The sequence below is a fragment of the Sorex araneus genome, chromosome 1, assembly GCF_027595985.1.
Source record: "Sorex araneus isolate mSorAra2 chromosome 1, mSorAra2.pri, whole genome shotgun sequence".
Taxonomy (NCBI): domain Eukaryota; kingdom Metazoa; phylum Chordata; class Mammalia; order Eulipotyphla; family Soricidae; genus Sorex; species Sorex araneus.
This window is the reverse complement of record NC_073302.1, coordinates 273,759,798-273,772,967: the sequence shown is the minus strand read 5'-3', so window position 1 is coordinate 273,772,967 and position 13,170 is coordinate 273,759,798. Positions and strand designations below refer to the sequence as shown.

The following is a 13,170-nucleotide window of genomic DNA, read 5'->3' as shown; positions in this document are numbered from 1 at the left end:
GAGTAATAATTACAGAGTGGCTTAATCACAGTTTCTTGTTCGGTTTTAGATTGTCACTCTCTCAGATTTAAAAATAGTGACAAATGTGTGGAGTGATAAGAATACAGTTATTTTGAAGTAGGATTTTTCACCCAACACTAGTTCTGTTCTCTTTTAACTGCTGAGCTGTTGCTCGGGTTCTTTTGGGAAGAGCCTTAGACATGTAATGAGACAGCTTGTCCTAAAGATCTTTCCTTCCATGAAAGATTTAAAAGATTTGGATCCCCACTGATGTCATGCAAACCAGCAGAGCTGATGTTTTGGCGGGAGAGGGGGCGTAAGCAGAAAATTAGGGCATTTCTGTGAGGTGCTGGAATGACAGTTTTTTGTCAAATAGTTATTTGTCAAATAGTTTGGTATGTTTTCCCCAGAAAAAAAAGAAGTCTAGCTTCATTGGCAATGGTTTTTAGCTCTTTATTTATTTTTAGAGACCACATAAGGGAATCGATTCTCATTTTTATATATTTTAACATAATGAATATACTTACTCATTGCCCAACGTTTAGACTGATTCTAAAAGAATTCCTAGGTATCTCAACAAGAATTTTCACACTATAATTTTCAACTATACAGCAGGTAGGGCGTTTGCCTTGCATGCAGCCGACCCGTGTTCGATTCCTCCACTCCTCTATATGAGAACCCAGAAAACTACCAAGAGTATCCTGCCCGAGCGGGCAGAGCCTGACAAGCTACCCGTGGCATATTTGATATGCCAAAAATAGTAGCAACAAGTCTCACAATGGAAATGTTACTGGTGCCCACTCAAGCAAATTGATGAGCAACAGGATGACAGTGACAGTGATATGACCAGTTTAATAAAGTAAGTGCAGGCACACACAAAAAAACTTCTTTAAAAGGGCCACAGATGTGGCTCGCTTGTAGACCACACACCTTACAAATATAAAATCCTGGACTTGATCTCTGTACTGAGAAACAACACAGAAACTTTCTTTAAAATTGTTTAAAGAAAAAACCCTTAGTGGTAATTCTTGTTTTTAATTTCAAAGCTTTCCAGACATACTCTACCTTGATTTTTAAGTATTGCTCTTGGGAGATAATCCTCTACTAGTTTCTTTTAGTTATTGAAAAGAGATTTTATGTAGATCTTTAGTAAAAGTAACCTTTGGACCCAGAGACATGGTACCATGTTCTAGAACATCTGACTTAGGATCATGAGTTCTAATCCCTGGTATCCCACATGTGTGGAACATAATCCTGGCATTTCTGTTCTCTGTGATCTCTACTGCTACAAGCAAATCCCAGTGACACTGCTGGCTGATATGTGCAAGCATAATGAAAAAGATAGTACAGGGGTTAAGTCCTTTGCTTTGCATGCAACCAACCCAAGTTCAATCTGTGGCCCCCTTATTTGGTCCCTTGAACTCTGCTAGTGACTCCTGAGCTCAGAGCACCATGTGGCCCAAATACAAAAATAAGGGGATGCGACTCCTGGTGAGTATTGCAGCAATAGCAACAATATGATGTGTGCCCTCTCCATCCTCCCCAAAAAAAGCCAACGGGAGTTACAGGTACTTGCCTTACATGTGGCTGGCTCTGGTTCGATTTCTGGCACCACAAATGGTTTTCCAATCACCACCAGGGGTAAGCCCAGAACATAGCCACTATAGCCAAAAAAATAGACGAATGTGTGCCATGGCCAAGTAGCGTGACCACTGGTAGTTATATGGTGTGTGAGCATCACAGCAACCCCCAGTGAGCACCACCGCACGGCCTGCATGCCTCAACTCCAGAGTGTAACCCCCAGCGGGCGTATATGCAGGCATCTCAACGGTAGTACAAGCCTCCCTCAGCACTCCAGGCAGTTGTGTACATCGCATGCCCGGTAGTGTGTGTACTCCCTGGTTACAGCAACAACACAGCAGGAGGGAAGGGGAGACCATCAGAATAATAAATAATAAGTTATTCAAGAGAAGTGAAGTGTGAATCACACAAATATTTTAAAAAATCAGGGGATATCTATACAATGGGAAGTTTGTGACTTTCTTAAAAGAGAATGAAGGGATAATGAAACTACAGCTGTGTAGACAATACAGCTCTAATTAAATCTGTTCAATGAGTGGGTTTTTTTTTTCTGTTAAAGTAATCTCTCGCAGGTACTTAAAATTTGTTTTGATGGAGCTGGTGAGATAGTACAGTGGTTAAGGTGCTTGTCTCGAATGCAGCTGATCCTAGGGTCACACCGCATATGGTCTCCTGAGCACCAGCAGGTGTGGCCCAATCATCCCCCTTTCCTATTTTGAGGACCAGAAAGACAACTCAGGAGACTGAGTACATGCAAAGCATGCTTTGCATATGGCAGGCCCGGGTTTGAATGCTAGCACTGCATGGGAACGATGCGGGACATGGAGCCAGGAGTAGCGCCTGAGCACCATGGGGCGTGGCTCAAAATGAGGCACTTGAGTTTGTTTGGCTTTCTCAGATACCACTAGACAACCTCAGCATGATCGTACAAGATCTGAAAAATGACCGTTTGGGACCAGAGAAACAGCTCAAGGGTTCGGGTCATATGTCTTGCATGCGCACAGACCTGAGTTTGATCGCTGGTGTCAGATGCCCCTGCCCCCATCATTGCGGGAGTGGCCCTGTTGGCCCCCACCCTCCTCAGCATCCCTGGGGCCAGGGAGCACCCCACTGTTGGGTCCTAGCTCTGAAATGTTTGACCTCCTTGGTCAAGATTGCTGGGATGGCAGCGGAGGCACCTGAATACTGCTCGGTACCTGTTTGGACAATTGAAGCAGTCACCTTCCTAGGAAACCGCCGAATTCATCTGCTGGCTTGTCCCCCTGCTCACGTGTGTTCTGCCACTAGTCATCATCAGAGCCAGGATGCACGCGTCAGTTAATGCCGCCCGCCCAAAAAACGCTGCAGTCTCTCTCCGATTCTAATGGAATCTGCTTCTGATCTCAGTGGTAGCTCCCAAACTTCTCTGTGATGTTTTCTCTGCTTAATGAAGCCCTTGGCCATCACTGCTACTTTGAAAATCAAAGTCTTTTGGTCTCTAATGGAATGTTTATAAAAAAATACTCCATTTTGAAATTTGCTCAGGAAAGGAAGTATGGTAAATGATGTTAGAAATCCCTCTGGCTTGCCTTGTCATTGATTCATTTAATGTTTGCACTCTGGAAATATCTGGTACTAGTGAAATATCTGGAATAAGAGGGTTTTAAAACCCCAAGATAAATAACCTTTTACCTCATTGACCTCTTTCATGAATATTATAACATCATACGCTTCCCTGATAGTTATTTCTGTATAATCAAGTTAATTGCCCTTTGCCAAATCTAATATAGGTATCTTAGGGTAAGCTAAAATTAAAAAAAAGAAAAAGCAAACCGTTAAATTGTTCGGTTTAGTAATATAGTGGCTCATAATACTACCATGACCTTCAGCTTCTCCTGCAGTGTTGGCTGTGTCCAGATAGAGGGATAACACTGGTTCAAGAAATAACTGAGTGAGGACTGCTCTGTGCCTTGGGTAAATCCAGGAAGCTGCTTACCAAATATATAATAGTCGTACATTCCTGATTTTTTTTTTTTTTTTTTTTTTTGCTTTTTTTGGGTCACACCCAACGATGCTCAGGTTACTCCTGGCTCTGCACTCAGGAATTACTCCTGGCCATGCTCAAGGGACCATATGGATGCTGGGAATCAAACCCATCTCAACTGTGTACAAGACAAACCCCCTACCCACTGTACTACTGCTTCAGCCCCACATTCCTGATTCTTGAGCTTGTGCTCCAGTAGGAAGAGAATAAACAAATGAAATGGATTGATTTCATCAATTGATCTCTTGCAAGGCTTTCTTAAGTTTCTGTTAGTTTGGCCACCCATACTCTATTATTAGCATGGGATGGATCATTCGGAGTGTTGCAGACTGGCAAGTATTAAAGTGGAACTTTGGAAATTGAAAACAGTGACCTTTTTAGGAGACCGCCAACCTCACCAGTGACTTCTGCTGGCTGTCCCCCGTATTCATGTATGCTCTTCATTACTTCTACCACTTTTCTCTGAAACAAGACAAAAAAAAAATGATTAGATTTTTCTTTTTTCTTTTTTTTAACTTATCCAAAACCATTTGTTAACTTAAAAAAGAATTATGTGGGGGTAGGGCTAGAGCAATAAGAGAGCGGCTAGGATGCTTGCCTTGCACTCAGTTTTGATTCCTGGTGCCCAAGCACCTCCAGGAATGATTCCTGAGCACAGAGTTGGGAGTAAGCCCTGATCACCTACCAGTTGTGACCCCCAAACAAACAAACCACAAAAAGTCAAGTTATTGGGGCCAGGATAGCAGGTGAGGCACTTGCCTTGAGTGGGGCAGACCTGGATCCCCAAGGCCACCAGCAGTGACCTCTGAGTACAGAGGCAGGAGTAAACCCTGAGAATCGCTGGGCGTGTTCTGAAAAACAGACAAATCACTTGTTACATATAGAGGGCAATGTGGCATTTTTAAATGATACTCTAAAGTTTCCAGCAAAACATTTGAAATAAGTTGTTCAATTTTTTGGGAAATGTTCCTTTATTTGTCCCTGGTCTTTCCTAGGTAAGCCTCTGAGTCCCCCAGGGTATGCTTTGGCAGTGACCTCATCATGTTTGATTTGAAATTGTGGGGGTTTTCATCTGACGGTATCTTTATTGTAAAAATTGCACTTAAAAGCAGATTTGGGCCAGAGAGAGGAGTGGGGGGGGGGGGAGATGGAGAAAGGGGGGAGGAGAGGGAAGGAGGGAGGGAGAGTGGGGGAGAGAGAGAGAGAGAGAGAGAGAGAGAGAGAGAGAGAGAGAGAGAGAGAGAGAGAGAGAGAGAGACTCAAAACCTGCCATTGAGTCAGGTATTGCCTTGCATTCCCTGGCACTAGTTAAGTCCCCTGAGGTCATTCCCACAAGCTGAGCCTGCGCCTGCAATAGACACAGGCACCCTAGGGTGTAGCCCATTATTCCATCCTCCCCTTCTCCCCCCATAAATTTCATCTTGGCAAGCTACTTTAAAACTAGCTAGTTTAAAACTGTCACTTTTGTTACTGTATTAAACATGCTCCGCAGTTTTGGGGGCTATTTGATCGTGCCAGAATAATTAATCAAGAACACACTTTTTTGTTGTTGTTGCATGTACTTCAAGATTGTTACTGTTTGGCGGGGCTGCAGGGGGGAACTTCATTTAAGGAAATGTTTCTGGAAGCTTTGTATTGTAGTTGTTAGGTTTGTTTTTTCTTTTTTTCTTTTTTTTTTTTTAAGGTTGTAGGGAGCACGGTCTTTTCTGGGAGTTCAGTTAATTGCAGTGAGTGGATCAATACTCAGCGATGTGTCTTTGAAGGTCCTTTCTAACTGCGATTTTATGAATCTATATTTACCTTTCCCCCTGTTTCTTTTTCCCTGAGTGACAAGAGCAGGGATCATGCTAGCATGAGCTGGAGAGTGACCTGAACTATATAACCTAGGAGAGGGTTGATGGGGTTCATAGAATATATGATTGTTGGCTCTAAGACATAGGACTATTGGCTCCTTCTCTGCTCCTTTTGCCTTTTTCTTTAAGTGGTACATTTTCTATTTGTAATTATTTTTATAATCACTGTCACTGTCATCCTGTTGCTCATCGATTTGCTCGAGCAGGCACCAGTAACGTCTGATTGTGAGACTTGTTGTTACTGTTTTTGGCATATCTAATACGCCAGGGGTAGCTTGCCAGGGTCTGCCTTGAGGGCGCAATACTCTCAGTAACTTGCCAGGCTCTTCGAGAGGGGTGGAGTAGTCAAACACGGGTCAGCTGCGTGCAAGGCGAACGCCCTACCACTGTGCTTTCGTTCCAGCCCGTTTTTATAATCAGAAGAAAGAATAATAAACCTAATTAATTTTAAAACACAAATTTTAGATTTTGCATTCTCAATACCCTGCCTCCAGGGAACCTTAAGTTGTTTAAGGTAGATCAATAGTTGTCCTCCAAAAAAGGATTAAGAAAGGGCTTTTTTTAAAAACAAGCCAAACAGAGAGAAGTTGTTTTCTTGGTCTCAGATTGTAAAGCCTTACGTGGTTATGGCTTATGAAAAGGCAGTCTCCTGAAAGAATTTTCCTTGGTGTCTGAGATAGAATTTAAGGTAGATGTTTATGTTTCTTAGAGTTGAGATTGTCTTACTGGGCTTTGTATTCCTCACTCTACATATTCTACCCCATACTGAGGCCCAAAATTGTTCCCTATTTCTGAACCATGTATCCTTTCTTTTGTTGTTGTTTTGGGATCATACTTGGTGTGTTTTGGGTTAACTCCTGGCTCTGTGTTCAGGGGTCATTCCCGGCAGTGCTGGAGGACAGCATGCAGACCTGCAGGTTGAACCCAGGATCTGTGCTGCTTAAGGCATGGACCTTAACACCTGTACTAAGTCTTTGGCCTCTGTCCTTTCTTAAGTGAATAAAGAAATCCAGGTAATCCTGATGGAAAGAAGTGAATTTTGTATGTGTTCTTTTTCATTTACTCTCCAAAATGTTCCTTTGCAGAAAATGTGAAAATGTTTTTATGTATAATGTATTGGAACTACAAGCACTGACTTTGTATTTCAAAGTTGGAGAAAATGAGATTGATGTCCCTCACAGTTGTAAAATGCCAAAAATAAGTAGAGCTGAAATGAATTAAAGCCCAGTGTTCAGAGAGGCCAAATAAAAGTTTCAGATCAAGGATGGCTATAATTGAAAGGGTCCAATAAGTATTTAAAACCACCCCTGCTGAGACTGCTAAGATTTCTGAATTTCAAATTGGCATTTTATATTTGACAAGGTGACATTGTATAAGAAATGTATTATAAAACACTGCTGTACAATAGGAAAATGATTGAATGTAAATATTTCAAGACGTGGACCACTGTTCAAATGTTATCATAAATCTCTGCCATTGTTTTAGGGGATAACTCCTCCTGCATATAAGAGCTGAAGTGAGAGACCTAGCCTTTTGAAGAGAAATCATTAGCAAATGTCTGCATCTTTTCTCCTACTAGTCTGGTTTGACCACAAAAATATCCCATTAGATCTCTTACTTTATTATCATATGTTTATTTCCTCCCGGGGAAGCCCTATTTTGAACATAAAACACCTGGTCTGGCTTTTGTTCATTGTCCTGAAGTGTCACTGCTGCGTGGAAGAATGGAATGAGACAGTTTTCTCTCAGACTTTCAGAGGGAAAGGAGAATGCTTGGACTGTCAGGTTCAACTTTCCTTCTGTTTTCTTGCAGGTTTGGAAGGTTCACAGTTGCTGCTCTTCAGTCCAAAGTAGAACAATATGAACGTGAAACTAATCGCCTCAAGAAAGCCCTTGAACGAAGTGATAAGTATATAGAGGAACTGGAATCTCAAATTACACAGCTAAAAAGTTCCAGTGAGGAGAAGGAAGCCCTGAGTTCCATTTGCCAGAGAGTACTTTCTGCAGACGGGACAGGAAGCAAAGGCAGCGAGGAGGATGTGGCAGCCAATCACCAAGGTGATGGGGCCAGAAAGCAGCTCGGCTCGTCCACCTCAAGTTCTCACCTAACGAAGCCTTCTAGCAGTTCCGTCAGGCAAGAAACCACCAGTAAAACAGAACCTAATTGTTCTGCGAACAAAGACCTATACCAAAAACAGGTGGAGATAATGTTGAATGTGACAGATACAAGTATGGATACTTACTTGGAAAGGGAATGGAATAATAAGCCAAGTGACTGTGAACCCTACAAAGATGACGAGCTGTATGACCTCCGAGCTCCTTGTACTCCTTTGTCCCTTAGTTGCCTTCAACTCAGTACTCCAGAAAACAGAGAGAGTGCTGTGAGCAAAACAGGAGGCTCCAAAAAGCACTCCAACCACCTAAGAAAACTGGTGTTTGATGACTTTTGTGATTCTCCAAACCCTAGTACTAAAGATTCTTCAGAAGATGACAGAAGTGAAAATGAAAAGAAATCAGAGTGTTTTACTTCTCCAAAGGCATTTTGGGACTGTTGTACGACAAGCTATGCCCAGAGCTTGGATTTTGAAAGTTTAGAGGGAAACACAATAGCCAATTCTGTTGGCGAAATCTCTTCTAAATTGAGTGAAAAATCAGGCTCTTGCTTGTCCAAGAGGTTGAATTCTATTCGCTCTTTTGAAATGAATCGGACAAGAACGTCCAGTGAAGCATCAATGGATGCAGCTTACCTGGACAAAATCTCTGAGTTGGATTCAATGATGTCAGAGTCGGACAACAGCAAGAGTCCTTGTAATAATGGTTTTAAGTCAGTGGATTTGGATGGGTTATCAAAGTCATCTCAAAGCAGTGAGTTTCTTGAGGAGCCAGATAAGTTGGAAGAAAGAACTAAGTCAAATCTTTCCAAAAGTTCTCTAACTGTTGATCAGTTGGAAAATGGAAATGAATGGAAATCCACTTCGTTTTTCCTCCTGTCTCCATCTGACCAGGAAATGAATGAAGATTTTTCACTCCATCCCAGTTCTAACTCAGGAACTAACGAAATCAAACCCCCAAGCTGTTTGTTTCAGACAGAGTTTTCCCAGAATGTTTTGTTAAGCAGTTCACATAGGCTATTTGAAGATCAGAGGTTTGGGTCATCTTTGTTTAAGATGTCCTCAGAAATGCATGGTCTTCATAACCATCTTCAGTCTCCTTGGTCCACTTCTTTTGTGCCTGAGAAGAGGAATAAAAATGTGAATCAGTCAACAAAAAGAAAAATCCAGAGCAGCCTTTCCAATGCCAGCCCATCTAAAGCAACTAAAAGTTGACTCAGTAGAAAGGTGCCATTTCAGTTAATGTCCTAAAAGGAATATGTTATTAAAGTTATTTTTCCCCTCATGAAGTTCTCTAAAATTTTGAATTGATAATATAGTAAGCCATGTCAAGTCAAAAGGGCAAGATGAGTCAATGCCCATAAAACGTTTGTTCATTTGAGTAATTTGTTCTTTATGATTTTATTTAGGGATCTGTTTAGCCAGAAAAAGTAGGGAGAGGGTTTCATTATTTACAGTGAATATTATATGTATCTGGTTTGGAGCGAATTTTGTTTTCTTAAACCTTGATTTTACTGTTCAATATGATGGCCTATTAATAAGCCTCAGTTGTCTTCAGAACCTGGATTTCTTAAACTTTCTGTGTTTTATACACACTGCACATAAGACACTTGAGTTTTTTCTAAAGCTTTTCCTTGGGTAGAAACTTTTGCCTTCCTCTTTTTATTTATATTCAATTATGGCCCTTTATGTAAGGCCATGATAGAGAAATAGCACTCTAACTGTAGTCCAATATTCATTGACTTCTTTTAAGAAAGGTTTTCCATGTATATGTTCTCACTTTTAACTTTGTGTTGTCCTGCTAGTCTGTTTTTTGTGAAAATGTTCTGCTAGTCTGAAAGAACGCATTTTCAATATGAAAATATTTGTTTGATGTCAGGTAGTGTTTATTTCTCATCTTTTTGTACGTGTGTTGCCAGTCAGAAATTGAGCCAACTTGGGGGAAAAGGCATGGAAGAGTTTGGTTTAGCAGAGCCTATACTTGTTTGATTCATTATTTGAGATATACAGCTACAAAAGCACTCATTGCCAAGTCCTTGATCCACTTACATCCCAGGGAACTTTTTTTCAGGTGATGAAGTTTTTTGTTTGCATGTCACTGTTCTTCGTGAAGCTCTGTATGCATGGTAGCATTCTTGCTTGCACTGATTTTCTTAAAAAAACCAAGTTTCAGTTGGCTAATGGAATACCTTTTATGTAGGATTTTAAAAAGTGTTCATGAATGTTGAGAAGGGGTGAGACTAGGTGAGCTAAGCACAATTTTTAATTTAGGCTCTGGAAAAGTCTATTATTCTAAACATGTTTGGTATGCCTATATAGGCCTTAAAAACTGGTTTGTATGCTAATGACTTGTTTATCTAATGTGCACTGAACATTTTACATTAATACTGTACTGTTTTACATTAATACTGCATGGTTTTCTATGTGAATTGAATAAAGGATGTCATAAGCACTATAATCCTTGTTTGTTGTCCTGACGTCTCAGATATTTTGTTTTTAAAAAACAGTAAATCTTTGCTTTTTGATTCTTCTAACACAGGGATTGACAATTTGTAACCCATGGATCAATTCTAACCAGTACCTGTTTTTGTGGAAAGGCCTGTGAACTAAAAATGGTTTTTCATAGCTTGAATGTTGTTTTTTTAAAAAACCAAATAGTGTTGTGTAACATGGGAAAATGATACGAAATCCAGATTTCAGTGGTTCAAGCAAAATCTTATTAGAACACAGCTGCATTCATCTGTTTATTTTCTGTAGCCGCTTTTGCTCTGCAATTGAATACTTGTGATAAGATCATATGACCCACAAAGTTTAAAATACCTACTGTGTGGGCTTTTACAGAAAAATTGCTAACCCCTGTTATAATAGGCTATCAGGATCCAATGAGACTATCAAATTAGAACATCACTTTGATGACTTAGAGAATCATGGCCTCCAGTTTTAGAAGTAGTTAGAATCCCCATTCTCCAAATACATATAAAGCATAATTGGGTTGTGAGCATGTGTAGTTTCCAACACCTGCATTATTTTATCTTTCTGATATGGTAAAGCTAATAAATACTTTGAGATATTCGCTGTTGAAATATCTTTGATAATGTGATCATAAAAATTAGAAATTATATTAAATGGGGGCCTGGGATGTGGCTCAAGTAGTAGACAATTGGCCTTACCTGTGTGAGGTTCTGGATTTAATTGCTGACCTTTGAGGCTCCTGAACACTGCTAGATCCCCTCCTCCCCCCAAACACACACTGAAAAAACAATTCCCATTAAATGTTGCACTGTAGCACTGTTCATCAATTTGCTTGAGCAGGCACCAGTAACATCTGCATTGTTAGAGTTGTTACTGTTTTTGGCATATGGAATATGCCACGGGTAGCCTGCCAGGCTCTGCCATGCAGGTGGGATACTCTCAGTAGCTTGCTGGGTTCTCAGACAGGGATGGAGGAATAAAACCCGGGTCGGCCACGTGCAAGGCAAACATCCTACTCACTGTGCTATCACTCCAGCGCTACCATTAAATGTAGAAATCAAATTCTTTTCTGAACAATGACAGTAAGCTTGGGAATAAAACACACTTGAGTTCTGTCAGAAATGCTTATCTACTAAGAACGTGTCTGTTTTTTAAATATATCCTGACACTACCATGGAAATCTGGAGTTTGGAAATCTGATTTGCTCATGCCTCTGTGGACTGGATCCTTGCCCAGCCGCTTCAGAAAACATTGTCCCATCTTCCCCAAAACCTTTCCTTTATTGATGTGATCAAATCAGTACTATTATTCCACTGAAGGAAAATCTGCTTGATTTTTTTTTTAATTGGGGGGAGGGGTGGGGGCTTGAGGAACACCTGGCAGTACCCAGGGGTTACTTCTGGCTCTGCACTCTGGAATTACTCCTGGCAGTGCTTGGGGGAACATATGGGATGTCGAGGATTGAACCCAGGTTGGTCACCCTACCAGCTGTACTAGCTCTCCAGCACAGGGATTTTGTTTTAATCACACATTTTCATGTGTATGCTTACTCATAATCCACCGTGACCAATCTGTTCTTTTACATTTTAAGTATTTATACCAGAAGCAAAAATACCTTTCATTTCAGCCATTTCTTAACCTCTATCTCATCTAATCCTCTTTCAAAACTGGAGAGCTTACAAAAAAAAATTTTTTTTTATGGTTTACAAATAAGTTGAGGGTTAGTCGTGACCCAGCCAGAGTCTTGGAACTGGATCTCTGATCCAGGGCTTGTACGCCATTTTAGTCAAAAGGATGAATGGATATGAAATTCCTAAAGTAGGAAACGTGCTGAGTTGTAAGTATTGGCTTCTTTTCAAATTGCATTTGATTTCTACTTAAGTTCCTAGGTCTAATTCAACTATGAGGGAGAAGCAGGCCAGTTATAGGAATTGTGTATGCCATTGTGTGTATGTATGTGTGGGAGTGTGTGCCCTTTTTGGTATAGATTCCACTGGAAGCTAGAAAAACACTAAGGAAGAATAGAAAAAGATGCCCTACTGATAAAGCGGATACTTAATCAGTTCTCACCTTTATAAAACAGCATCAGTTCATTTTTCATCTGTAGTTAACGAAATGGCTAAGGGAATGTGACATGACACTAGGCTTTGTGGGTTTTTTCCTTTTTCTGAGTCACAACCGGTGGTACACTGGGCTTTCTACTGGCTGGCCCTGTGCTCACTCGGATTACCCCGTGTCTTGCTGGGATGGAGCTGGAACCTGCCAAGGCTAGTTCCTTATATCATTAGTTCTCCGATTCTGGTGTTCATTCTTTAATTTTCAAATTCTTCATTGAAAAATGACAAGTCCTTTTCCTGATTTTAATGAATGATCAGAAAAAAAAAAACTATTTCATACTGCCTTTTTTTGCCTTTAATTTCTGGCATCTGCCTTGGTTTGAAAGCAAGTTGCCACTGAATCAGAGAACATTGGTCATGAACCCTATGATGTTATAGGAACTTGTTCTATGTACTAGAATGGTTTAAATTTTTAAACCCCCTCCGCTTTATTTTTCTTTTTTACCTCTGAATGATATATTTGTAGAAAACATCAAACTGAGATTAACAGCTTTATGGACTGTGGCCTATTAGAAGGGTTTCCCAAAGCTTAGTTCCTATTTGTGGGAGTCCTACAACACAGTCTTTGCCTAGCACCATGTAACCCGATCCCTTTAATAATACTTGGCAGAGAGAAAACCTTTTAAGCAATGATCTCAGAGTGCATAGTGAACATTTATTGCCTAATTCTCGGAACCCCACTCTGAGTGAGGAAGCATCTATTAAGATGCAGATTTCTTTTAAAAAAACCATCTGGAGCTTAGACTATAAGGATGATCTTCAGTTTTTTAAGACAGTCAATGAAGAACACCTTGAATGGAAGCCCCTCTTCTGCTATGTCTTCACAGTGAGCCCACCCTCAGTAATAAATGCTAGTTGCATTACCCAAGTACGGAGAAATGTGTGCCTTGTATCAATAATTTGGTAGCCTGAAGATGCAGGCTTTGGGGAGCATGGTGTTTTGATCTGGGCGGGGAAAACCAAGTTCTACTCTAATTTGATTATTAAAGCATTGGTAGGGAGAAAAGTTACCA

At 40.6% G+C, this 13,170-nt stretch overlaps 1 protein-coding gene across 1 annotated transcript in view; it reads left to right on the top strand.

The window, feature by feature from the left end:
- The window catches only part of OBI1 (ORC ubiquitin ligase 1), a 43,387-nt gene extending 33,231 nt beyond the window's left edge, over positions 1-10,156 (top strand). The window contains exon 6 of the mRNA XM_055134210.1: positions 7,271-10,156. Coding sequence (XP_054990185.1) covers positions 7,271-8,783 — 1,513 coding nt within the window. The 3' untranslated portion in view covers positions 8,784-10,156. The remainder of the gene's footprint in view (positions 1-7,270) is intronic.
- Positions 10,157-13,170: the final 3,014 nt, after the last annotated feature.